At 38.8% G+C, this 27,509-nt stretch overlaps 1 protein-coding gene across 3 annotated transcripts in view; it reads right to left on the bottom strand.

Annotated features, from left to right (window-relative positions):
* Positions 1-27,509, bottom strand: part of SIDT1 (SID1 transmembrane family member 1) — a 93,695-nt gene that overhangs the window by 55,677 nt on the left and 10,509 nt on the right. For all 3 annotated transcript variants that reach the window (XM_072723470.1, XM_072723479.1, XM_072723483.1), the window contains exons 2-3: positions 8,245-8,366; positions 6,931-7,101 (exon numbers count right to left, since the gene is read on the bottom strand). In XM_072723470.1, coding sequence (XP_072579571.1) covers positions 6,931-7,101; positions 8,245-8,366 — 293 coding nt within the window. The remainder of the gene's footprint in view (positions 1-6,930; positions 7,102-8,244; positions 8,367-27,509) is intronic.

Here is a 27,509-nt window from a genome sequence, read left to right as displayed (position 1 = left end):
TCCCAGCTTCATCCCTTGGTGCTCTCTAAAGAGTCTTTCACTCTGCTGCTAATTTTCCTTTTATAAAAGTTAAAACCGTTTTTAAAACTTTATTAAAGATTCCTTTATAAAGGACATGTCAAAACATTTAACAAGAAGTTTATAATTGGAAGCGTTGTTTAGAAGTCATAAAACTTAAGCACTATTTCTAAATTTAATGACCAGCAATTTTAAGCTGTTGGCAGACGGGGCTCAGAATTTAGCAATGGGGGCAAGTTTGATGTGTCTACTCCCAGCAGAAATTGTCAGCGTCAAGGACTGTTTCTGTCGAAGTGCAGTTGAAAACTTGTGGCCCTAAGTCAGCTAAAGAAGCCAAAGTCAACGTCAAACCCAGTTGTGTGTTTGTTCCTGAGATTCCACGGCCAGAGTCAGGACCCGGGGCTGTGCGTGGCTGGACAGCACCCTGTCAGCAGTGTGGTGTCATCTACTGTTACCAGGGCAACACGGGGCCTTCAACTCTGTTCCTTGCCAGGTGGAGGGAAAGAAAAAGACGCAGATCTTCTTGGCTAGCAACAGACAGCATGAGATTTCCAGATGCAACCAGTTTTCTTTGGCCAGAAATTTCTTTCTATACTCCCCTATAATTTGAATTCCAGTTGTAACACTGAATGTATGGGCATCAATATGATTTTTTCCCTTGTTCTTTGCATTTTCTTTACCAGTATAATACATACAAGCTTCAAAAACATTATTTTCTTTAAGACTATCACATTTAAGTCCTTTCTTTCTCATAGAGCCAACAGGGTATGCAAAATAAACATGGTGTCTGTTGCCGATGAAACATTTTGCTTCCTTCCCCATGGGCCCTGACGCAGGTTGGGGAAGGTTTATCTTGCCAACCATCCTTAACAGTGTCGTTAACCAACAGGACAAAGCTAACTGAGACTCCCACACACCTTTAGAGAAAAAAAGTATAAAATTTTCAATCCATTTGTTTAAAAAGATTAAGCACGGGAAACAAATGTTTATTCGGTAAATAAGAAAAACTCAAAGCTGACATTATTCTCTTGCTCTGCTTAGTTTGTGGGACGGGGGAAGAGAAAAGGACCTGATGGTGTCCAGAGAGGTGAGTGTGCAGATAAGGGAGACAGGAGAAGGAGAAGAAGAGGAAAGAGGAGAAATCCATACGGGAGAGTCATAAAACAGAAGGAAAAGAAAGGGGGGTGGGCAGAGAGGGTGGGTGGGAAAAGAGGCAGAGACAAGAGCAAAGCGGTTTTTGGGGTGAGTACTGGAAAATACTGTGAGATTCTCAGCATCTTCTTTATCCTGTGATAGCCAGGCCCTGGCACAGAGCCCAGTGTGTGTTCAAAACCCCCACTTTGTTTGTTGAAGGAAATTATGCCCTATTATTCACTTGGACTATGGACTTCAGAATATCATTCCCTGTTATCTCCTTACTGCCATCTGTTATGAACTCCCTTCGCTCACCCCAACCCTTCCAGCAACCCTCTGGCTGTGAATAACCTTCCACCTCATTGCTCTGGTCTAAGTATAAACTCTGCATGCATGTGCTACCTCCTATCCTTTCTCTCCTTCTCTGGGACTCTGCTTCTACAAAATCCAACAGTCCTAGAAATACTATACGCCTTTGGCTTATAAATATACTCTCATTTCAACCATTTTCAAAATAAATAACAAACAAAAACACCCTGACAAAATGCCTCCCTTTTTCCTGTATTTCACTCCTTCGGTGTCATTCTACCTCCTCCCTCTCCTTCACAATCCAGCTTCTTAAAAGACTATTCTCCTTCATCCCTCCTTCATCCTTTCCTCTTCCCACTGCTGTCGGGATTCTTTCCCCACCATCCCCCTGAAGTTGCCTTTGCTAAAAGGTAAGAGTCACCTCCTAATTGCTAAACCCAGTGACTTCACTCTTTACCTCTCTGTGACGCTTGACTCTGACGACCACTCCCTCTATCTCAAAACTCTTTCCTTCCTTGGGGTCTGGAACACCAGCTTTCCTGGGTTTTCTCTTACACATCTGCTATGCCTACTCAGCTTCTTTTGATGGCTCCTATTTCTCAGACCATCCCTTACATAAGAATGTTACCCTATTCTTGACCTTCTCATTTTCCTTAGCCACATATTATATATAATATATATATATAGCTATTCAATTACCATAAAATCCCATATATATTCAATTGCACAAAAAATATCAGTGAATCTCAAGCACCTGGGTGGCTCTGTCAATTAAGGGTCTGCCTTTGGCTCAGGTCATGGTCTCAGGGTCCTGGGATCAAACCTGGCATCAGGCTCCCCATCCCCCTCTCAAATAAATATCTAATTTTCCACCTCCAGTCTTGTCCCCTTCAAACCCTCCACACAACTATTACAACTTAGACAACTACTAAGTTTCTTTTTTTTTTTTAAAGATTTTATTTATTTATTCATGAGAGACACAAAGAGAGAGGCAGAGACATAGGCAGAGGGAGAAGCAGGCTCCATGCAGGGAGCCCGACGTTGGACTCGATCCCCGGGCCTTGGGATCATGCCCTGAGCCAGAGACAGATGCTCAATCACTGAGCCAACTAGGTGCCCCAACTACCTAAGTTTCTTAACACCCTTTCCAAGCTCCCCTGACCCCATGATTAGGTGCCTCCCTGCCCCTATAGCGAGGGACTCTTCCCTGCCTGCAGCTTCACACTCTGCAACACAGAATGCTAAGGCACTGGAATTGGGGAAAGTGAGTGGTGGCAAAGCTATGTGTATGTGTGTGTGGAGGTGGGTGAGGGATAGTTAGATGGCAGGGAGTAATGCTTTAAGTCAGAATTTTATTTTTAAGACTTGATTGAAATAAATAAATGCTTCATGGAATTGAGAAACATATTTAGGGCAACATAAAAATTCGGAGGACAGTTTTAAACAAAGTAGAAATAGCATATTATAGTGGGAAGAGCTCAGAACTGGGAGTTAGGAGTAGAATGATTTTACCCTGATTTTACCCTTTCCTAGCTGTGTGTCTAGATAAGTCACTTAACCTTCCTGGAACATCAGTTTGCTCATCAGTACAAATGAGGTGAGTGGATTCAATTTCCAAAGTTCCTTTCATTCTTAAAATTTACAATTCTAGAAAAAAAAATCCTGAAACATGTTTTCATATACCTTCTATCTGCCACTCAAAAGCATACAACAGAAACTGCCATGTTAGGACTTTTGAGTTGATTTTTCAGCGTTTCTCTCAATCTGTAGACTTCAGATCTCACCACAATCCCCAGATCCTGCCTGTTACCATCATCTCCAGATTTCTGAGTAGCCAATCCGGAGCCAAGGTGGAAGAGATGCATATATATTTCAGTTACCAGCTCTTCTCAGACTTATCTTATTCTCATAAAAGTCCTAGTAACTGTGTGCATTTTGAAATGCTCTGAATGCCTGGTTGCTGAGGTCAGGTCACATTATTCGGGGTGGAAACAGAAGACAATGTGAGGGAATAGATTTGCAGTTCCACCAGCACGCATGTCATTCATTAACACTTGCACAGAGTTGTGACCTTATGATTTCAGTTTCACAGAATTCAGTTCTCCAAAGGATCTAATTAGCCTCACAGGAAAACCAGCCCTAGAATTCAAGTTAAACTGCTACCAGGTGACAGTGACAGGTCAAAGACACAGAGACCAATCAGTAAATACGAGGCTTCTCCAAAGTTCAAACTGCACTCCTCAAGTAATGTACTTCCACCTCCTTCAAATATATCACCATGAGTTCCCATATTGTTTAATATCATAAAGCATTAAAGTATTAAATAAAGATTTATTTAAATAAATAAAGTATTAAAATAATTAAATGTAAGCACCATATTTAGAAATTGCTTAGAGGTAGTGGTTCTCAACTCTGGCTACACATTAGAATCACTTGGGAAATTTTAAAAATGTATATTCTAATGCTCAAACCTCCTTTCTAGAAACTCTCACTTAATTGATCAGGGTAGATTTTTTCTACCAGAGAAACTTTTTCTGCCTTTTCCCCACCCAAGGATGAGAGTGAGGGTGGTTTTTTTGTTTGTTTGTTTGTTTGTTTTTTGTTTTTTGTTTTTTTTTTGCATTTGAAATTATCATGTTACTTTTATTCTAAGCCAAAATTAATGGAGAGACTTGGATAAAATGCTGTGACTACTTCTCCATCCTTCTAGCCATTCATTCACCTATCTGTCCATCCACCTCTTAGGTACATATTGCAAGAGCTGCAGAGAAGACCAGAATAAATATCTGATTCCTATTAGCAACTCCACTGGCTATAGACTCCTTTATAAACTGCCTTAGAAAACTTAAGGTGAGCTTTACAGTAGAACAAAACATTCTGATCAGAAAAACAAGCTGCAAAAGTAATATATACTATTTTAAAATACTATGATTTAAAAAAATTAACCTTCCTATTGAAGTGTAACAAACATACAGAAAAAAACACAAGTATAAGTATATATATGAATGAATTCTCACCAGGTAAACAGTAATACACTCTCCAAAGTCACCACTGTCCTGACTTGTAACATTACAGAATAGTTTTGTCTATTTTTAAACCTCATATAAATAGAATCAAATACTATGTGTTCCTTTTGTCTGACTTGTTTTGCTTGAAAATGTGTTTGTGAGATTTGCCCACGTTGCCAGCTATTGTAATAGCTTGTTCTGTTTTACTGTTGTGTAGTATTCCATCAGATGAATAAGACAATTGTATATCTAGAAGTTGGATTTATAATAAGTAGGAGTGAGATTACATTGGTGGGTCTTTTCAAATGATAGAAATTGGTAGGTGTAGTGAAATCTCTCATCATAGTTTTGCATTTCTAATAGCTAGTTAAGATTGCGTTTGGGGACCATTTTGGATACCTTCTTTGGTAAAGCGTCTGTTCAAATCTCTTTCCAATTTTTTTTTCCAATGGGCTTGCCTTATTTTTAAAAAACAGGTATAAAAATTATACTAGTCATTTCAAATAACTGATTTGTGTTTTGTTTGATTTTTGTCCATTGTTGATTTATTCTCTATTTCATTGTTTTATGCTTTTATTTAATTATTTCCTTTTACTTTCTAACTTCTTGAAATGGCACTTACCACATTGATTTCCAGCCATTCTTTTCTAACATACACATTTGAAACTATGAATTTTCCTCTAATCAGTGCTTAGTTGCATCCCAGAAGTTCAGATATGTCATATTCTCATTATCATTTGTTCAGAATATTCTCTTTACTCATATGTTACTTAGAAGTAGACTACTCAATTTCCAAACATTTGGGGATTTCATAGACATCATTTTGTAGTTGATTTCTATTTCAATTCCATATACAGGATTTTAGTTAAATTTATCAAGATATGTATTAAACCTTGGCAATTTTGGTAAATGTTGCATGTGCATTTGAAAAGGCTAGGCATTCTATCATTTTGAGATACAGTTTCCTAAATACATTAATTGGTTCAAGTTTGTTGATCATGTTCATCTACTTTTTATATCCTAAAAGGCCAGATAGTAAATAGTTTAGGCTTATAGGCCATAATTTCTCCATACTCACCTTTGCCATTGTAGTAGGCAATGAATGGGCTGTGCTCCTATAAAACTCTAGTTATAAAACCCAGTTGCCAGTCTGTGAGCCATAGTTCACCAATGCCTGTTCTATCTCACATATACATATTCTATCTAATATTAGATAGATATTAGATTATATATATATATACACATATACATATATATTCCTTGGGTAAATATGAACATCGATTCCCTTTCGGGGACTCTTCACTCTCTATTCCAAAGTTTTAGTGAGAAGTCTAGGTCACAGGATTGTTTTCTCAATTTTTGCTCCTGGATCTCCTCATTTTTTCCTCAGAAAACCTATTTGTTCCAGTGAAGCTGAGTCTGGACCTATGGGCACAGAGATTTGGGAACACAAACTTGTGCACACCTGGGTGCCAGTCTCCACTCTCAGTGGTATCTAGACTCATGGGTGCCAAGATTATTGCCTTGGCAATAGGAAGGGTGGGTGATAATGGGGACAGTAGCCAAGTCTTTTAGTCAATGGCTTGTCTTTTTGTTCTCTTAATGATACATTTTGATGAGTGCAAATACTAATTTTAATAAACCAATTTAATAATATTTTCTTTCAAAATTTATTTAAAACACTGAGAGAGGAGGAAGTGGTCTGAACCCTTGAGAAGCCTTGATCTTAGAAGAGAATGCGGCAGAAAGTCCCTGAATTTTATGGTCTTATTAAGGAATGACTTTTCTGTTTAAATTTTTGCACAGATTTATGCAATATTTTACAAAAGTAACCTCTGGAAAAGAACAGATCCCTTGGAGACTACTCTTCCAACTGAATTTATTCTATGTATGTCTAATACAAACAATTTGAGATGGTGTGTATCCCAACTGATTTTGTCTCAAAGGGTGGTAACACAAGAAGGAAGAAATAGTCATTGGTTTTCGCACAAAGGAAAAAAACCACAGAACACTATTTTTTATCTGTATACATTCCTAACATGGGAGGAGAAAACTGGAATAGCAGTAAGGACAAGAAAAATAGGTTAAGGGCTTCCTCAGAAGAAAAAGAAAACTTCCTTCAGAAGAGTGGCACTCATGCATGATATAAAAGTAGCCAGTCACCAGAGCCTCTCCCTTGGACTACAAACAGGCAGGGTCCTCACAAAGACCTCTGAGAATAGCACCCTGAGGTTAGGCACTGTTCCCCTCTGCACCAGTCTCTATTGCTTCCCTATTGCATGGATTACATCCTGATGCCCAGCTATGAGCAGGAGAGTTCAGAAGGTGGTAAGACAATATGCCAAGTGGCCAATTTCCTTCTTGAGTGCTGACTTGGAAGAAGGGAAACTGGATTGAACATGCCCAAGCACAGGAACAGCAGACAGATGAATAGAGAAAGGCCCCCATAAGTCCTGCTTACTGTAGCTGGAAGTGCTTGATCTTGGTAACCAGCAGTTTGTACTGGGCACCCAGTGGTGCCATGGATGCTACATCCACAAATATCAGTTGCTGCAGAGGTCCTGTTTCGTTGGTTGCTTCTGAGGGACACAAAGTACGGCTTACTTCCTGGTAGTTGTAACTTCTCTGGTATCTGTAGCAGCCAATGAAGGAAAAACAAGAAAACAAGAGAGAGACTCAGTGAACAAGCAGGGAAAAAAGCCGATCTTATTTCATTTCTCTCCAAATTTATTTTCAAGTCCTTGTGTTTTAAATTTCAGACTGGACCTTCTGATAGTGATTTAGTCTTTGGCATAGACTTGCATGATGTAATAACAGGGACTCGAGGACTCTTCAGGCTAACCAGTTCACTTTGATTGTGTCTACATTATATTAAACCATCTTCCTAATTCAATGAGGAAAAAAATACCAAAATTTGAAGGGGAAACTGTCCTGATAAAACAACCAGTTGATTTCATATTTCCACTCTTTGAGTTTTTGCTAAATGGAACATTAAAAAAAGAAAAGAAAAGAAAAGAAACAGAGCCCGAGTCAAGACTATGAGAGTTACTATTTTCAATCTTCAAATTACTCAGCCACTAAAAATGATTTAACACCCTGATATGTATCTATGTCTGAATGCCTCCTGGTTTTTTCTTATCTTATACAGTTTCCCCTGCAAAACTATAAACTTCATGAGGGCATGAGGGCATGTTTTCCTTTTCTCCCACTGTTGTATCCCTAGTTTCTAGCACTTAGTAGTACTTAATAAATTCTATAGAATGAAGAATGCTTACTCTCTGGGCATTTTGAAGACTGGAAGAAGGGTTACTCATATACATTGACTGCTGAACTAGCCCTGTACTCAGCGGATGATCCACTAACCAAGAGCTATGGAATATTCTGGATGGAATTAAAATGCTAAAAGTTCTCCCATGTGCTACACATCTAGGTAGAGTGCTTATCTGAATTCAAGAGTCAGGATGCCTGGGTGGCTTAGTTTGTTAAGCATCTGACTCTTGATCTCAGCTCAGGTCTTGGTGTAACGGTTGTGAGTTCAAGCCCCATATTGGGCTTTATGCCTTGTGTACTTAGAAAACAAAAACAGGGGATGGAAACTGAACAGCTTTGGATGGGTTGGGCTATGTGCTATAGCCATTATTTGCACCTATGATGCATATGATGTCAACATTCCAAAAGACTGATTTCTCCTTTTCCCAGGGAAAACACCAATTAAAGTCTAGGTCATTGGAAGAAAACAAATGAAGTGAAGTTGTCCAGGAGAAGATCCACTTACAGTCCTTGGAAGAGCAGAGGAACCTGCCAGGACAGCACCCCTTTCTGCTGGCGAACCACGACGAGAACTGGGTAGTCGAGGTTCTCTGAGGAACTATTCACATATACTCGCACAGCATTCACCTGTGAGCCAGGGCAGAGAGAGGAGTAAGGCAAATCACACATTAAATACATGTGCATGCATGTGCACACACACATACACACATCAGCTGCCATCTGACACGATGTTCTGTGAAACCAGATTCTGGAGGCTTCAAATTGTAGGCTGAGGGGTTCAAATTGGACAGTCAATACAAGGTTTTGAGAATAAGTTCAGAACAGAAAAAGAAAGATATTGATGTCTCATTTGAATATAAATGCTATAGTTACAAATATCTTTTTTGGGGACGTCTGGGTGGCTCAATGGTTGAGTGTATGCCTTCGGCTCAAGGCGTGATCACAGAGTCAAAGGATCGAGTTCTGCATTGGGCTCTCTACTCCATGGGAGCCTGCTTCTCCCTCTGCCTGTGCCTCTGCCTTTCTTTCTGTGTCTCTCATGAATAAATAAATAAAATCTTTAAAAAAAAAACCAAAAACAAATATCTTTTTTTTAAAGGACCTATAAGCTCCTCAGTTGCTGACAAATTTTAATTTTGGTTTGGAAAATCATTCTGTGCTTCAAACCAAAATGTTATTGCCACGTTTTATTAAAGCCTAGCAGATGGCCTGATGCTCCCCTAGCAACAGATACCATAGGGGCTGAGTATTCTTCTCTTTGCCCTGCTCCAAGGCATAAATCAGTCCTTGACACAAAACATTTTTCTACATCAGCAGCTCCATGGCTCCTCCTGAATATACATATCTACCCAAGGGTTTAACACTGTCATGGCTGTTTCAAAGACAGAAGATTGAACTGTGGCCCGGGATAGATGGTTCTGGCGTTTTCTTTCATTTTTTTTTTTATAATACCAGAGACTACAAAGAAAGAACAAAATAGGAAAAAGACATGGTAAGATAGAAAAAGTAAAACTTTAACTTTCACATGATATTTCCTCCTCTGCTGTATTAAAACCTTAATATTCTCTTGAAAGCTTCTTTATTAATTAGAGGGAAGAAGTGAAACAAGGAAATCTTGCAGTTAAACCCTGAAGGATCTCTACAAAATGGAAATCGAGAGGAAACAGAAACACATGGATACCATATAATTACTATTTGGCTCTCCTATATCAGTTTTCATTAAACCACTTTGACTTTTTTAAAATTGAAATAATCCAAGAGTAATTTATTAATTTGATAAGAAGCACTTGCTCATGAAGGAAACATTTTCTTGTGCCTAAACTCTACCTGTTTCCTTGGAAATTATGCTGCAGCTGATAATTGCCAACACCCTACCTCTAGTGCAGAACTTTTTCCTAAGTTCTGGATTTTCCATGGGTACCTCAAACTCAGCCTGTCAAAATGGAATCTATCACTCTCTTCACTCTTAATTTCTTCTGAATTTCCTTGCTCATTGAATGGCCTCTCCAGGAAGCCATTAGATTAGAAGCCATGAGAACCATTAGATGAGAATCATCCTTGATTCCTACTTCTTCAGCCTTCTTAGTTAATAGGTCATTGAGTTCTATTGCCTCTATGTCTTTCCTACTGTCCATATCCAGACCTTCCACTCCACCCACAATGATGTTCTCACAGTTCTCATAGTTCATCTCCTCATTGATAGTACCTTATCTAGTCTTCTTATCCCCAGGGCTGTGCACCTTCAGATATCAGTTTCATCTTGTCATTGTCCCATAGGGCAAGACTTTCAGTGGCTCTGGGAATTTTCATATTTACCCCAATTCCTGGACTTGCAATTGGTATCTTAAGTAAGAGGTAGGAAGTCATGTGGACTTGAGCCCTCAACCTATGAGATCTGATGCTAAATCCAGGTAGAAGTGAGCTGAACTGCAGGACACCCAGCTAGTGTCACAGAATTACCTTATGTGTGGAAAACCCATACATCTGGTATCTGATGTATTGAGTGTGAGAAGAAAACGGAAGTGAGTTTTTCCTATTAGACAACCACAGAAAGCATTTTTTCCATGTAGTCCAATTATTTTTTTCTTGGACACTTCTTCCATTACTCCTTAAAACTGAGATAGAATTCACACATCACACATTCTTAAAGTGTACAATTCAGTAGTTTTTAGTATTTTTCCCAGAGCTGTACAACTATCACCAGTATTTATTTCCAGAATACTTTCATTACTCCCAAAAGAAGCCCTGTACTCATTAGTAGTCACTCCTCATTTCCTCCTTCCCCTAGTCCCTGATAACCAGTAATCTAATTTGAGTCTCCATGAATTTGTCTATTCTGGACATTTCATATAAATGGAATAACATATGCCCTTTTGTATTTGGCTTATTTCACTTAGCATAATGTTTTCAAGATTCTTCCATGTTGTAGCATGTATTTATACTTCTTTTTTTATTGCTAAATATGTTCCATTGTATGCATGTACCACATTTGTTTAAGTATTCTTCAGTTTATGGACATTTTGGTTGTTGCCACTTTTTGGCTGTTACAACCGATGCTGCTATGAACACTTATATACAAGTTTTTCTGTAAATATGCTTTTAATTCTTTTGAGTGCATACCTATAGTAGAATTATTGTGTGACATGGTAACTCTATGTTTAACTTTTTGAGGAACTGCCAAAATGTTTTCTAAAGAGATCACCATTTTACATTCTAGCAATTTACATTACTGGTAATATATAAGAGTTTCAATTTCTCCACATCCTTTTCAACACTTGTTACTGTTTTCTTGACTATAACCATCTTAGTGGGTGTGAAGTGGTATCTCATTGCAAACCATACAGTATTTTAACTGTTTATCTGCCCAGCTCTTTTAGGGAGCTATAAACTTCATCTTTGGTGTCCCTAGTGTTAACAAAACGAATTAGCTCAGAAGCAAGCTCACTTTTAAGGTTCATGATACAGACACTCATCAGCAATATGCAACACATGATTTTAGAGCACACTTCTAGTCTGGCTTAAATCCATAGCAGTCAGAACTGAGATAAAAACCTAAGGAAAGCTGTGAACTTTAGCTTGTTTGCTCCCTTTTCATTACCTAGGAATACAGCCTCCTTCTTACTTCCTAGGTACTCAGTGCCAGAAGGGATTTCCCTCCATTTTTTTCACACTTTAAGATAGATTCTCAAATGTTAGTGTGCTTTTTAGCATTTGAATCCCTCAAGCCCACCCCTAGCATTTCTGATTCAGCAGATCAAGAATAGAAGCTAAAAATACGCATGCTTACCAAGCATGCTGGGGGGTTCTGATGCACATGGATTGGAGCCTACACTTTGGGAAGTACTGTTCCAACAAAATCACCTAGTAGATGATTCCATTTGTCAGCAACTTGTCAACTGCCCATTATTAAGAAGTGCACAACCATAGCACCACCAAACGTTATGAGTATGTCTGGAAGCTGGTGTCTTATGGGACTGAAACTGGGCTAGTAGGATGGAGATCTGTAGGGAGCAGAACAGATATATCACCACCATATTACCCCATTCACTGTTCATTGCCACACCTAATTTTATTCCTTGTCTGGCTCTTGTAACCCATTTACTTTCCTATTATTTAATAATGCTCTTACTGATTATAATAAAAACAAACTCAGAGATACTGACATAATAAATTGCAGAAAAATATATTAGAGTAGGAGGCAGAAGACATTGGGCAGTTTTTTGGCACAAATAGATAACGCATCACCGCAGGAAAGGATAAAGAGTCTTGTCCACATTTTGCTTTGCTTTTTCAGAGGCTAATGGGCAGCTGAGAAAATTGGATTACATTTGCAGCAGTGAAGTAAGCCATGTAAAGGCAAAACTAAATGAAGGACAGAGCACTGACCATGCATGATGATGGATCGTGACTCCTTGTAATAGACCATTCTTAAGAGCTAAGATTTTCCCTCCTGTTGCTTCTTCCTGTTGTTGTGAGCACTCAGTAATCCTGCCCCTTACCCATGGGGGATGTGTTCCAAGACCGCCAGTGGATGCCTGAAACTGCAGATAGTACCAAACTGCAGATATATATATATATATATATATATATATATATATCATACTTTCTCCCACACATACATACCTATGATAAAGTTTAACATATATTAGGCACAGTAAGAGATTAATAACAGTACCTAATAATTAGAACAATATAACAATATGTAGTAATAAAACTTATATGAATGTGGTCCCCCCCCTCTCAAAATATCACACTATACTGTACTTACCTTTCTTTTTGTGATGATGTGAGAGGATAAAATGCCTATGTGATGAGGTAAAGCAAGGTGAGTGATATAGGCATTGTGACATAGTATTAGGCTTCTATAGGCCTTCTGATCATACATCAGAAGGAGGATCAATTGCTTCTGGACTATGGTTGTCCATGGGTAACTGAAATTGTGGGAAGTGAAACCATGGATAAAAAGGGGACTACTGTATATATACCTTATTTCCTTTCTATGTTTATTATAAGCAAGGAGTTGCAATATGGCTAAGAGAGAAGAATTATTTAAGTACTTCCATTTCTGATATTATACAGATTTCAATTATGAAAGGTCCTAAAGCTTCAAGACTCTCTTTTTAATCTCTCAGCATGTGTCAGTAGGGAAAACTTCAAAATTATAAGTAATATAATTCTGTTGCATAAAGAGGATGAAAATGAGTTTAATTTAAAATCTTGTTTTGTCTTGCTAAATTAATAAGGCTGTAGGCTCTTTTACTTGGAACATCTGATTATAAATCAGAGGTTATTGGTTTCCATTATTAAGCATAGCGCTGTTTTCCCATGTGGTCTTGAAAAACTGAGTCTGACTGTAAAATAGCTAAAATAGTACTTGCTTTTCCTACTGTGCATTGTTTTAGTAACTGTCTTATATTCACTAGGTGTATATCTTGAGAGTGTTTAAGTTATTTGGTCCTTCCTTCCCTCTCTCTTTCCATCCTTTCCTGCTACCCATCCATGTTCCTTCCATCATTCATCAAACATTCCCACAGTTAAGAGCTATGGGAGGTGCTGTGGGTATACTAAAGGCAATGCTGTCCTTGAGGAACTTGTGATTTAGTCAGAGAGAAATGATGTTATCACCAACAGCATAATGTGATGACATTGTGGTAGCAATGTGAACAAGTACTATAGGGTACACAGAGGACAAAGTGGCTACCCCTCCAGAGGAGTCAGGCAAAACAGAGACAGCTGGTCAGTCATTTCCCAAACTAAAATTAAGTTGGTCTTTCCACATAGGTCCTGCCATTGCCTGCCTGGTGCGCATGACCTTGACTCATCAGAGAAACTTTTATCTGGGAAGATGCTCAAGAAGATAATCTAGTCCAAAGGCATTATTTACAGAGGAGTAGCCCAGGACACAGAGGTGATGTGATTTCCCCAAGGATACTCAGCTGTGGAAGAATGAAGCTTCTGGCATCCCAATCTGCACACAATGCTTGGTCAGACCTGGCTATCACCACTATTTTAAATCCCTGATTCCACTGAACACCACTTTGGATATGGGCTTTTCCTACTATTTCACTGTGAAATAAAAAAAAAACTATATAAACACCATGAATAAAGGAGAGAGACAAGCCATAGAATAAGGAATGTTATTTGTACACATATAACAGACAAAATATCAATATCTTGAATACATAAAGAGCCCTTAAAACTCATAGAAAAACACAACCCAATAGAAAAATAGGCAAAGGATATAATAAGCAGCAAGAGATGAAGAATGACCAAAGAACATGTGAAAAGATGTTCATCTCTTTACACTCATCAGAATGGTAAAGCTCTGTAAGTATGACAATACTGTATTTGCAAGGATGCAGAGAAACAGGAACCCCTGCATATTGCTTATGGAAATGTTATTTAGTACAACCACCTCAGAGAGCAAGTTGGCAATCTCTACTAAAGCTGAAGATGAATTCATATTACATTCCAGCATTTCCACTAAGTTCATACACAAGAAGAACTCTCTTACATATGCCCCGCGAATGATGAACAAGAATGGAATAAATAAACTGTAATTGGACTGATACAAACCACTCTGAAGAAGGTAAGTTGAGAAAAAGAGCAGGCTGCTGAAGGATATATACCGCATGATCTCATTTACATAAACTTTGTAAACAAGCAAAACAAAACTATCTATCTCAACATCCATCCATCTGTCCTCTGCCTGTAGTAAAATATACATATGCAGAAGTGATAAACACCAAATTGGAGACAATGGTTTTCAAAAGCTTTAAAGGAGCTGAGATTCCACCCTAGTTGCCATAGTTTCATTGATCCTGACGGAAGACAGACTTCTGGGTTAGGGACAAAGGACTTTATTCCTCTCGTCACAGCAAGCAGCATGGGCATCAGCATGTTTGCATCAGTTCCTCTTGAAGGTGATGTGGATGGACCCAGATGGCTGCCTACATACACACAGTGGGTTGCAAGACACAAGAGGAACCATGAGCTTAGGGAACACATATCTTTTATAATGGGCAGTACACCTGCCTTACTTTGCTCCAAAGAAGGACACTGTCTCTACCATCTGGGGATGTTTGCTATACAAATATCCTTGAAACGATAGAATTAGGAAAAAAATCCAGACAGTGCCTTCCTATAAGATGTGCAGAAATCAAGAGACCCATGAAAAATGGTCCCAAAATGGTTCCTCTGGGGAACTAAGGACAGATTCTAGCTACTTTAGGATGAATGTTGCTCATTCAATAAATATTTGACTCCCTATCCTGTGCCAAGCATTGTTCTGACATATATTACAAAGCAATGTAGACACAGTCTGCCGTCCTTGAGATCACAGTTTTGCATGTGATATGCCAATTAAATAAGGAATTGAATTAATATTAATATTGAAGTTCCTGTGGCAATGCGTGGCATAGGGTGGGGGCAAATAGGGAATTCTAATTGTCCTTTTGTTTCTTAAGCTGAGTTGTGGGTACATAGGTGTTTTTTACATTATTTTCTATACTTGTTTATATATCTAAAATATTACATTATAGTAATAAAAAGGAAGCCATGATGCACTGGCCTTTGTATTTTGCCCGTTTCTGAGTGACAACCCTCCTTTTATGCAGTCTTTTTGTTGTTCAGGGTTGCGGCAAACAGTTTCCAAAACACTCTTACTGCTCTCATGGTTTATTTTGCTATAGTCTATCCTTTATTTTGGTGCTTTACCTGCTTTATGCTAACTTCATCAATTACAGTCTCTCTCTCCTCTTCTCTCTCCCTCTCTCTTTCTCAGCTAGCTGTAAAACTTTGCATTGTGTTTGGTCTAATTAACATGGCTCATTTCCCCCATTGCTCTACCCTGGAAAAGAAATATGGTCAGGGACCCAGATGAAGCTAGTACTGCACTGCAGGCTAAGATGCTAGCCTAGCTTCTGCATTAGATGTATTTGTTTCCTAGGGCTGCCGTAACAGAAAACCACAAACTGGGTGGCTTAAAGCAATAGGATGGTATTCTCTCCCAGTTCTGGAGGCCAGAAATCTGAAATCAAAATGTCAGCCAGGCCACACTCCCTCTGAAATTGTGGATAGAGTCCTTTCTTGCCTCTTCGTAGTTTTTGGTGGTGCCCATCAATCCTTGGTACTCCTTGGCTTACAACTGCATCACTCCAATCTCTGCCTGTCATCACATGGTGTTCCCTCTGTGTGTCTCTGTTTCTCATGTGGATCTCTTTTCTGTGTATGTCTGTATCCAAATTTCCCTCTTCTTCTAAGGACTTCAGTTACACTAGATTAGGGCCCACTTAATGACCTCACCTTAGCTTGATTACAGCTGCAAAGACTCTATTTCCAAATAAGGTCATATTCATAGATGCCAGGGATTAGGACTCCAACATATATTTTGGGAGAACACAAGTCAACCTGAACAGTAGATGTGTAGCATTATTAGGCAATAAAGTCATTCTCTAAAACTCTGAACCTCTCCCAGACCATCAGCTTATCTCCAACTTCTACCCAGCTGCCAAGACCTTTCATGGTGAGTGAAGCAGACCTGCTGGGAGGGTCCATTAGGTGATAGGAGCCTGCAGTTCTGAATCTCTTTCTTGCTGGAGGTTCGAAAGTCCTATTAAATGACGCATTCCTCTCCAATTTTTCATAACTACCATAAGGAATGGAGTTAGTTCAGTCACAGGTTATATCTTTTTTTTTTTTTTAAATTCCCTCTGCCTGATTCAACCTTAGAAAACCACCTTCTGTAAATGTACACCATAATGAAGAAAAATACGTAGATCTAGGTTTTCTGTCTCTTTCACTAACACTACACTATCTGGGTGATTGGGACAAATCACTTAAATTCTCTGGACCTCAGTTTCCTCAACTGTAGACTGGGAACAGTCACACCCAGACTACCTACCTCCCTAGATAGACTATAGGCAACAGTATTCTGTGACCTTAAGAACACCAGGCAGAGCTGTCCCACCTGCACTTTGGGTTGGGCAGTGCTTTTCCACTCCCACACATTCACTAATCAATCAAGTTGTTGACTGTTTTCCACATGTGGAGACACTCTTATAAGCCCAATCACCCCTGGCAAAGGAGAAGATTATACGGTCATCTCACATAGGATATTAATTTCCTTTCACAGTTTGGCCTACAGCTTTCCTGGAACAGCTCATTCATCCCTTGAAAAGAGCAGCTTACCCCTTGGGAGCTATTATTCCCTAAACTTTTAGATACTCAGCATTTTGCATCCAAAGTACTTTTCTAAGAAGCATGCTTTACATACCTCAACTCACGAATTTCATTATGCCAGTAACAATTTACACATAAATATAGCCATATAAACTTTCCTCTTTAGGTTTATGATTTAAGTTTTATATTAAACATTTCAGTTCCAATAAAAACATGGGAAAACATTAAAGAGAGGTATAATAATTGGCAGGCCAGGAGTATAGAACAAAACACAGTCTAGATTCTAGCTACTTTGGGATGAACTTTGCTCATTCACTAAATATTTGACTCACTATCCTGTGCCAGGCATTGTTCTGGCACAAGAGATATGTTACTAAGCCATGTGGACATAGTTTGCCTTCACTGAGATCACAGGTTTGCCCATGGAATGCCAATTAAACAAGGAATTGTATTAATATTTAAGTTTCTGTGGAAGTGCATTACATAGGTGTTCGGGGTGAACATTTTCCTAAAGGATGAGTAAGAATTAACCAGAAAAATGCAGAGCAGAACAAGAGAAATGTCCAAACAAAGGGAACAGTGTAGTAGACATAAGGAAGGAGGGGGAGAAGGAGGAGAAACCGAGAGAGAAGGCAAGAAGGAAGTTTGAAGAATTAAGAGAAAGTCAGTTTGGCTGAAGTTGAAGGCATGTGAAGGACTATTATACGTCCCAAAGAGTCTTAAAATCATGTGAGAGATTGGGGCTTCACTCTAAGGGCAATAGAAAGCGTCTGGAGGGTTTTAAGTGCCATCACGCCATTGTTATGGCCATTGCTGGAAACCAGTGTTGCCTCTGTTGCTGCTGAACACTGCTTCTCTACATCACTGACTCCCAAAGCAAAGTCTGGGAAAGGCAGATCTGATTGGTAATACCAAGGCCATGTACCATGCCTGAATTTGGTGTGTGTGTGTGTGTGTGTGTGTGAGCAGGTGCCGTTGTTCTACTTCTGTACAAGAAGGAGCTCTAGCTCCAGTGAAGACTCATAAAATGAGGATTTCTCCCAACATACAGGAATGGAGCTCAGATGTTAGGCAGTCAAACCATGGCTAAGTTCCACTACACTTCAAAAGCCTTTTACACGAAACACCAAGACTATTCTACAAAACAAGTGTTCCATAGAACACACTTTGGGAAATGCTGTCCTACATATTTTCTTCACATGAATAGGCGTCAAGGCAAGTATACACTGAAGACCTTAACTTAACCAGATCTCACCATTTAACACTCACAAAACTTATGGACTGCACTACCCAATTTTACACTCAATTATAGAATTTCTTCATGTTTTGTAATATTTAGTAATTGTTTCATGCATTTGTTTTGTCTCTCTCGGAGGATTTTATCTGTGATACATTTGGAATCCAGCATATATCTGATACTTAGTACAAACACTACAAAATATTTACTGTTGTTACACCAATGGAGATAGTCCAGCTAAGCTTATAGCTTTTAACAAGTACTAAGAAAGCACCCCCAGGATGTTGGGGAAGTGGCTGTTAATTCTTCAGCATTATTTCTAAAAAAATATTTCTTTCTCCCCATTTGTCTTTTTCATGTGGGCCCCCTATTATGTTGACATCATAACCAGGTTTGCCCTCCCAATTTCTTAATTTTTCTGTTGATATCCTACAACTCTTTAAGTAGATTCTCCAGTTCTGTAATTCACTTTCATTCTAATGTCCAACACATTGCTGAGGTCTTTTTTTTTTTTTTAAGATTTTATTTATTTATTCATGAGGGACACAGAGGGAGAGGCAGAGACACAGGCAGAGGGAGAAGCAGGCTCCCTGTGGAGGGCCTGATGCGAGACTCCATTCCATAACCCTGGTTCATTCCATGAACCTGAGCCAAAGGCAGATGTTCAACCACTGAGCCACCCAGGTGCCCCCCCATTGCTGAGGTCTTTATGTAAACAGTGTTATTTAACTCTGAGATTTCCAGTTGGCTCATCTTCATAACTGTAACCTGCTTTATTTTAATGAAGCCCTTCTATCTACATCTCTTTCACTATATTTGCTTTGCTTATTTTAAAGTCTTATTCTTCCGATTTATTAGTTGGGCTACATCTGGTTAAAGGCTATCCAGTTTGATTTCTCTCATGTAGTTTCCTTGCAGATGTGTGCTATTTTCTTCGGTGAGCTTGAACTCCTGGGGGTATCAGCTACCTGGGGTAGTACTGAGAACCCCAGAGTGGAGGTGCTAAATGTGAGGAGGGTCTAAAGTAGAAAGAGGCTAGAAGAAAAGCCCCCTAGGGTGGACAGCCTCTGAGTTGACCACACCTTTTTCAGCCCCACACAGGGGTCTAGGCTGCCGCCTCCATCTAATTTTACTTCTACTCCCCACCTACACACTGTTCTCATTGCAATCGGTAGGCCTATGCCTTGTGAAGGGAATGGTGGGGAAGGAGGGAATGCTCAGAGTCAGCAAGTCGATGGGCACAGTGGTTATCCTATGTACTCCAGCAGGCCCCTATGGAGCCCAGCCAGCCCTGGGCTGGTGCTGCTGGTTTTCTCCCTTACAAGGGCAATAAGGCAGGGCAGGTGGCAATCCACGTAGCCCAAACCGAGGGAGGCAAAAAAGCACAACAAAAAAACTCTCTCCTTCAACCTATTCCTCACCAGTGGCCTCTTAATTGTGGGCTGCCATTTACCTCTCACTTCAACAGCTAACCACCTTCTGTCTCTCCAGGGTTTCTCACAGATTTTGCATTAGTTCCTCCGAACCGTGACTTCCTCCAGCTTTAGGCATGTCCAGTCTTGGTTCCTGGGAGACAACCAGCAGCCATGCTGGTTCCTCATCCTCTCAGGTATTGGGGTCTGCTCATCTCCTGTGCATGATTCCTTTTCTCTTTTTCTCCCTATATCCCACTTATACTCCCTCTCCTTATAATTCCTTCACTCTGGAGTACCAGTGGAGGAGGTTGAAGAGGGAAAAATAATTATTTTATGGTTTGAGGCAGAATTCAAGGATCCACTCCTTATATTTTATTTATACGCTGAGAGGTCACACTACAGGCAAGTTTCTTCTAGAGCTATTCTGAGGCCTACTTAATTAATGCTCTCAAGCTGGGATGGCACTAGAAAGTTATTGTTATGACTGTCAGAGTTTTGATGTGACACTTATCAGCAATTTTTTCTGTAGTAGTATTTATTGGCAGACCAGTGCCGTTTATAGTTCTAATTAAGTATTGTCAGGATATAAGTATTACTTACAGGAAATTGCTTTCTAAACAAGACAAAACTGATCATCTGCAAACATCTTCCTCTTCAAAATCCTAAAAGAAAATTTCTTGAAATAAGCAGAAGAAGCCTCAGGAAAGGCCATGTTTAAGAGATGAAACTATTTTTAATTATGGAGTGAACATGGTGGCAGAGATGCTATATAGTACTCAGATTCTTCTCTGAGACTCATATTAGATGTTCCTCTTTAATGGGCTTAGATAAGAGGCTCCAGCACCCTTTTTCCTCCCTACCATATCTTGGTCCCTGACAACCTATATCTGGACACATATAGCTGTCTTTGAACAAATGCCCTAGCTTGAGAAGACCTCATGAGGACCTTTGGTGGCATTTACTTGGGGGCTACCCAGCATCCAAATCCTTTGCATGTTTTAGAGGAACTTCCTCTACTCCACTAACTGTGTGTTTTGTGGGAGGCAAGGCTGCTGATGGATGCCAAAGGAATTAGATATATGACTTATGCTTGGATAGTTGGATGCTTCCGCTTGGTACCTTAATTTTTTTTTAAATCTTTATTTATTTATTTATTCATTCATTCATTCATTCATTCATGAGAGACAGAGAGAGAGAGGCAGAGACACAGGCAGAAGGAGAAGCAGGCTCCATGCAGGGAGCCTGATGTGGGACTCGATCCTAGACCCTGGGATCAGGCCCTGAGCCAAAGGCAGATGCTCAACTGCTGAGCCACCCAGGTATCCCAACCACTTGGTACTTTCAATGGTGACTAAACAATACAAAGATGAAGGGAGAGTTTAAAATTCACTGTCAATGCTGACACCAGTAGGGTCCATGCCAGCAGGGTCCAGGGGTGACCATATCTAATGGCAGACCAGGTGGTAGTTCTCAGTGGGTATCTTTACAAAACCTTTCTGCATCATGACGGTTGCCATAATTTCCTGCACCTTAATTTCTCTTGGTCCCTAACCGTAGTCTGAGCCTGGCAACTCAAGTTTGTGAGCTACGCAATATGTTTCTAAAAATTACTTTTCTGCTTAAATTTGCCAATTGATTTCTGTTGCTTGCAGCTAAGAACTTTGCCTGACCCCCAAGTCCGCTTTCTTTTTCTACCTCACTCATACCCCATAGCTATTTTAGAGCCTCACTGTCCACAGGCCTCCCCAAACCATCTCTGCATGCTCAGACTTCATTTTGTTTGCCTCTCTCCTTATCCCCATGTTTTGTCCTTTTATTATCCAAATAAACATTGTCTTCATCCTAGAAAGTTATACTTACTCTACTCTGGTGAAGATAGTACGAGGAGAGAGTATGGACAAACACAGAATTTCTTGTTGCAAATATTGGAAAGGACAAAAAAAAAAAAACACCTGTGAGTATTTTCATGTCAATTTTCAATATATGCTTCCAGTTTAGATAATTATGAATTATTTGTCCGTATCAGAACAGTTAAATCTAGAAGAACAGAAACAATTGGCTAATCCTGTTTGCTGAGGCTTATCTTCATGGCTGTTTAATGAAGATCCAGAAATACCAGTTCTCAGCATTAGCCCTGTCTTCCAGTGACAGATAGGCTAACTGCTTGGGTCTCCAAGCTGCCTGGTATCTGTCACAAAGGAACCCAGCATTGATGCAAATAAAGCATAAAGGAGATGAAGATTGGCCCTCTGGGTCCACAGGGAGTCCGAGTAAGATCACAGTTGGTGGGTGGCTGCGGCTCTGTGAAACACTGAAGCAAATCTGCCAACTTCTCAGTTTTATTTAGTGTCAATCCTGCTGGCCTGATTCACACAGATGAATGGATGCTTGGACAATTCCTGGGCTGGGGCTGAGGAGCAGGGTGGGTTGGGGCGGGGAGGAGTGACAAAAAATGAAAACCTGTGTAGATTTTCATTAATTGTAGGGGAATCCAACATAAAGTGTGATCAAATGACCTGACTGAAAGTGCAATTGTTGTATTTTAAATTATTTTTTATTGTTGTTGGTAAATATATAGATGTGCTTTTGTGGGAGGAAGAGTGGTTTAGCAGAAATATCCTGAGGAAGTATCCTCAGGAGCTAGTTATGTTCCTGGCTTTGCTTCAAACTAGTTACGTAATTTGGAACATAAGTAATTAATTAATTATGTAAGTAAGTAATTTATTTCACTGGCTTTTAGGTCCCTCTCCTGTTAAGTGAAAAAGAGATGGGTGATTTAAAAGGGTTTTTTTTTTAGCTCTTAAGTTTAAAATTACAATTACCCATTTCCATCCCAATGGTTTCAAGGGATATTTTATATATTTCTTTTAGTGATAGAAAAAAAGAACAGAAAATGGAAGCCCAATTACACTTCTGTAGCTAAATATACTTGACAAGAATATCTTGTTGCCATGAAGAAAGAAAATAATGGCACATGAAGTCAACACAAATACAGGCTGACTTCCCAAATAGCATATGTTCTTCATCCTCCACCATTGGTATTATTAAAATTCTATAGCATAATTTTAAAAATCGAGAGACCAGTTCTCTAGTAACTAAGATTACCCATCACGGCTTTGAATTTGGAAGTATGGAAAAAAACATGTTGTCTGCAATGAAGAAGGAATGTCTTTGCCAGTAGCAAAGCCTCAAACAACCTGAGGAGATCAACCAAAGAGGAAGAAATTTGATGGGCCAACAGCGTTCGTAAAAGGTTTGAGAGATAAAAAAGATGGGGGGGGGGGGGGGAGCAGAGAGATATAAGATACACAGAAAAAACTAGCAACAAGAAAATGTTAGAGATTAGAGGTAGTGGCAATAAAATAGAAGATTGGAAACAGAAATAAGAACAATGAGCTCCAGGTAGAGAGCTGCTTCAGAGTCTCTGATCCAAGTTGGGATATAAATGCACGCACACATATGTAACACTATAATACTAAAAACACAGAGTGGTCTTTTCCACATCATGCTGGAACAATAGGATACCACATTTAAAAATACATACGTATCTAGACAGAGACCTTATGCTACTCACAAAATTAACCCAAAATGGATCATAAACCTACATGTAAAATTCAAAGCTATAACATTTTCAGAAGACAACCCAGGAAAAAGTCTAGGTGACCTTAGACTTGGTGACAACTTTTTGTTTTATTTATTTATTTATTTATTTATTTGAGAACCAAGTGTTATAGGGGCTGGGAGTGGGGGTAAGTGGGAGGGGGAAGGGGTGGAGGGGGAGAGAGAGACTCCCAAGCAGGCTCCACACCCAGGGCTCTATCTCATAAGCCTGAGATTATGACCCTGAGATCATGACCTGAGTGAAATCAAGAGTCAGATAGTTAACCAACTGAGCCACCCAGAGCCCTTTTACATATAACAACAAGGCATGGGATAATTCATTAAAGAAAACTTGGTAAGTAGTACTTTCTTAAATTAAAAATGTCTGCTCTGTCAAACAACAGTCTTAAGTGAGTAAGAAGATAGGGCACAGACAAGTAGAAAATAATTGCAACACTTATATTTGATAAAAGACTTGCATCCAAAATCTACAAAGGATTCTTAAAACTGAACAAAAAGGAAACAAACAATCCAATTTAAAAATGAGCAAAAGATCTGAACAGATACCTTACTAAACAAAATATACAGGTGGCAAATAAGCATATGAAAATACGCTAATATGCCCTTAGGAAATTGCAAATTAAAACAATGAAATACCACTATACCCCTATTAAAATGGCTAAAATGCAAAGCACTGACAATACTAGATGCAAATGAGGATGTGGAGCAACAAGGACTCTTTCACTGCAGGTGGGAGTACAAAATGGTGCACTCACTTTGGAAGAAAGTTTGACAGTTTCTAACAAAGCTAAACATATTCTCACCATAGGATCCAGGAATTAAGCTCCTTGGTATTTACCCAAAGGATTTGAAAACTTATGTTGTACAAAAATCTGCACACAAATGTTTCTAGCAGCTTTATTCATAATTGCCAAAAATTGGAAGCAACGAAGATATCCTTCAATAGGTGAATGGATAAACAAACTTTGGCACATCCAAACAAAAGCATATTCTTTAATACTAAAAAGAAATAAACTATTGAGCTATGAAAAAAAACCATGAAGGAACTTTAGATGCATATTGCTAAGAGAAAGAAGCAAGTCTGAAAAGGCTACATACTGTAAGATTCCAACTATATGACATTCTGGGAAAGGTAAAGCTAGAGAAACAATAAGAAAGCTGCTTCCAGGATTTGAGGGAAAGAGGGAGAGGTGAATAGGTGAAACACGGGATTTTTACGGGGATGAAATGAATTATCCTGTACAATCCACTGAATGGTGGATACCTTATGCATTTCTCAAAACCTATGGAACCATATAACACCAGGAATGAACCATAAAGCAAACTGTGAACTTCAGTATATAATAAAGATCAATGTAACACCAAAGCTGTATCAACATTGGTGTATCATTAGTGTAGCACACTAATGCAAGATGTTGGTAATTAATTATAAATAAATTAATTGATGCTTAATTTTTTCTAAACCTAAAACTTCTCTGAAAAATAAAGTCTATTTAAGAAAATATATAAAGGAAGAGTGAGGAAGCATACAAAGCTGAAAAACTTTTGTGTCTCAGGATAGGTAGAGGGAAGGGCAAACCTTTACACTCTTAATCGTCCAATCAATTGTACTATAGCCAGGGGATGCTTTTACTTAGGACTACATACTACTTGATGATGTTAGATAAACTTTAATTTTGCCACCATTTTCAGAAATAGAGTATTTTATTTAAACACTTATGAGTTTAACCAAAATAAGTGATCTATACTTATAAATAAATGAGTACTTTCATAATTACATATAGACACCCTGGCTAGTCTTTGGATCAGCTGAAGAAGGCTGGGTCCCAAACAAACTTCCTTAAAATTATGAGCTGAGAACTAGCTCTTGAAAAGGTTTTTAATGGAACAGAGGGAAAATTTACCAGTTCTTGGGAGCTATGGCAGGGAAATGGATTCCTATAGCTTTCCTATCAGAAAAGAAGGCTTATATTCAACTTTCTTTGGACACATCTTTCAATATAAGACACCTTCAAATCAGTTTCACTCTTCTTATCCAACCCATTAAAAAATCACTTACTTAATCTTGTGCAAAATCAACATCTGCATATCCTTCTTCCTAATAGCAAAATCAATTTATTTGCCTATTGTCACTTCAAATAAACTGAGGGGATGAGACAAACGCGAATTTGAAGTAATTACTATAGCAAATTATTTCAATTCATTTTATTATTAAAAACATTTAATATATAATCTACATTTGCTATATAGCACTCAGCTTTGCTTTTATCTCTCCAGGAATGGAGCACTATCTTTTGATTGGTAAATCAACTGCTTCTCCTGTATAAACAATTTTTACCACATGTTCTTAGAAATTTATTATATATGAAAACCAAAGGATCTTAGACTGAGGACTTAGGTGTTAAGTCCAATAGTTGTTCTTACTGCTGACCTTAGCCTTTAAGAAGAATACAAATCCTTAGATTTTGTTTTGGTTTTGGTTTGCGTAGGAACTAATGTGCTAAAGAAAACCTCAAACTTTCGTTTTCACAATGTACAACAAATGAAATAAACAATATTCAAAAAAATTTTAAGCAAAATAAAAAAGACTATGATTTTATTGCCTGGCAGCACTATGGTATGTTTGATATTTTCCTTGGCAAATAAGCAGAAAAAATGGTGATGCCCCAATTCGAATAGCTCATTAGATGTCCCTTTAAATCATTAATGCACCATCTTGGTGTATTGACATGGGACTTCAGTTAGTTCCAGAGTTAAACAATGTAGGAAGAGCTGGCTAACAAACTCTGGGTGCTGCATGGCAACGTGTAATAACATCAATCCATTTGAAAGGAAGAAAGAAATCTTTCTTCTGGCATCTTCTTGCAGCACAGAAGTTTCATGGTATCACAAGTATCAAGTCCTTGATCTTTTAGATTCAAGCCAACAGTGAGAAATGACATAGGTAAGGTGTTGAAACCAAAGAGGGAAAAGAAGGATGACTGAAAATCTCTACTTTTTTTTTCTTTTTTAAAAATTTAAATTCAATTAGCCAACATATAGTACATCATTGGTTTCTGATGTAGAGTTCAGTGATTCATCAGTTGCATATAACACTCAGTGTTCATCACATCACGTGCCCTCCTTACTGCCCATCACCCAGTTACCTCATCCCCTCACCCACCTCCCTTTTAGCAACCCTCAATTTGTTTTCTACAGTTAGAGTCTTTCATGGTTTGTTTTCCCCTCTGATTCCTTCCCAGTCAGTTTTCTGTCCTTTTCCCTATGATCTTCTGTGCTGTGTCTTATGTTCTACATATAAGTGAAAATCCCTACATATTGTATAAGATACCTAAAATACCCCCACAGAAAAGAGCATCACAACAGTAAAATCAAAACAAAACAAAATAACAACCAAAAAACTAAACCCAAGACTATCACAAGCCTATTGACATGGCACTCAGGAAGAAACAAAAGGAATATGAGAAAGAAACCAAATGGAATTGGAATACAAGCTTAGCACATGTGGCAAAGGTGGAGGGAACAAAGCAAAACAAAATAGAACAAACACACCTCCAGGTGTGAAGAACCCTAGGGGAAACTTCTCAAAAGAAACGAAACAAAACAAACAAGCAAAGAATAGTTTTTCAGAAACAATAATTTCAAGTTTCACTTATTTGCTTTCATAAGACAAGAGTTAGAAATGATCTTTTTGCAAGAAATTCCTCCTACTTGTCTATAGTTAAGAAAAACATTACGAGCACCTGAGTGGCTCAGTTGGTAGAGTTTGTGACTCTTGACCTTAGCACCATGAGTTTAAGCCTCACACTGGGCATAGAGCTTACTTTAAAAAAAATAATAGGGCAGCCCTGGTGGCTCAGCAGTTTAGCGCCGCCTGCAGCCCAGGGCCTGATCCTGGAGACCCGGAATCGGGTCCCGCATCGGGCTCCCTGTGTGGAGCCCGCTTCTCCCTCTGCCTGTGTCTCTGCCTCTCTCTCTCTCTGTCTCTCATGAGTAAATAAATAAAAAAAAATCTTAAAAAAAAATAATAAAGTTGTACACAAGTATAAGACATTCTTTAGTTACACATAAAAATTACAATCTTGCACATGATAAAAAAAAAGGTTCAACTTCGTGCTTGAAAAGATATTAAAAATGTAGTCTTCTCTTATCTGTGGGGAAAATAAAGCTCAGGGAGGAAATAGGTTTTGCTGAAGGTACATAGGTTATTAAAGAGATAAAAACACACATTTTCTGGTGTCCCACTCAATGTTCTTCCCCAATACTGCTCAATCCCTTGGTTGTTTGTTGTCCTTGACTTAGGAGAGTAAAACATGT

The sequence above is a fragment of the Vulpes vulpes genome, chromosome 1 (genome assembly GCF_048418805.1).
Source record: "Vulpes vulpes isolate BD-2025 chromosome 1, VulVul3, whole genome shotgun sequence".
Classification (NCBI taxonomy): Eukaryota; Metazoa; Chordata; class Mammalia; order Carnivora; family Canidae; genus Vulpes; species Vulpes vulpes.
Note: the sequence above shows the minus strand (reverse complement) of the source record. Positions and strands in the feature narration are given on the sequence as shown.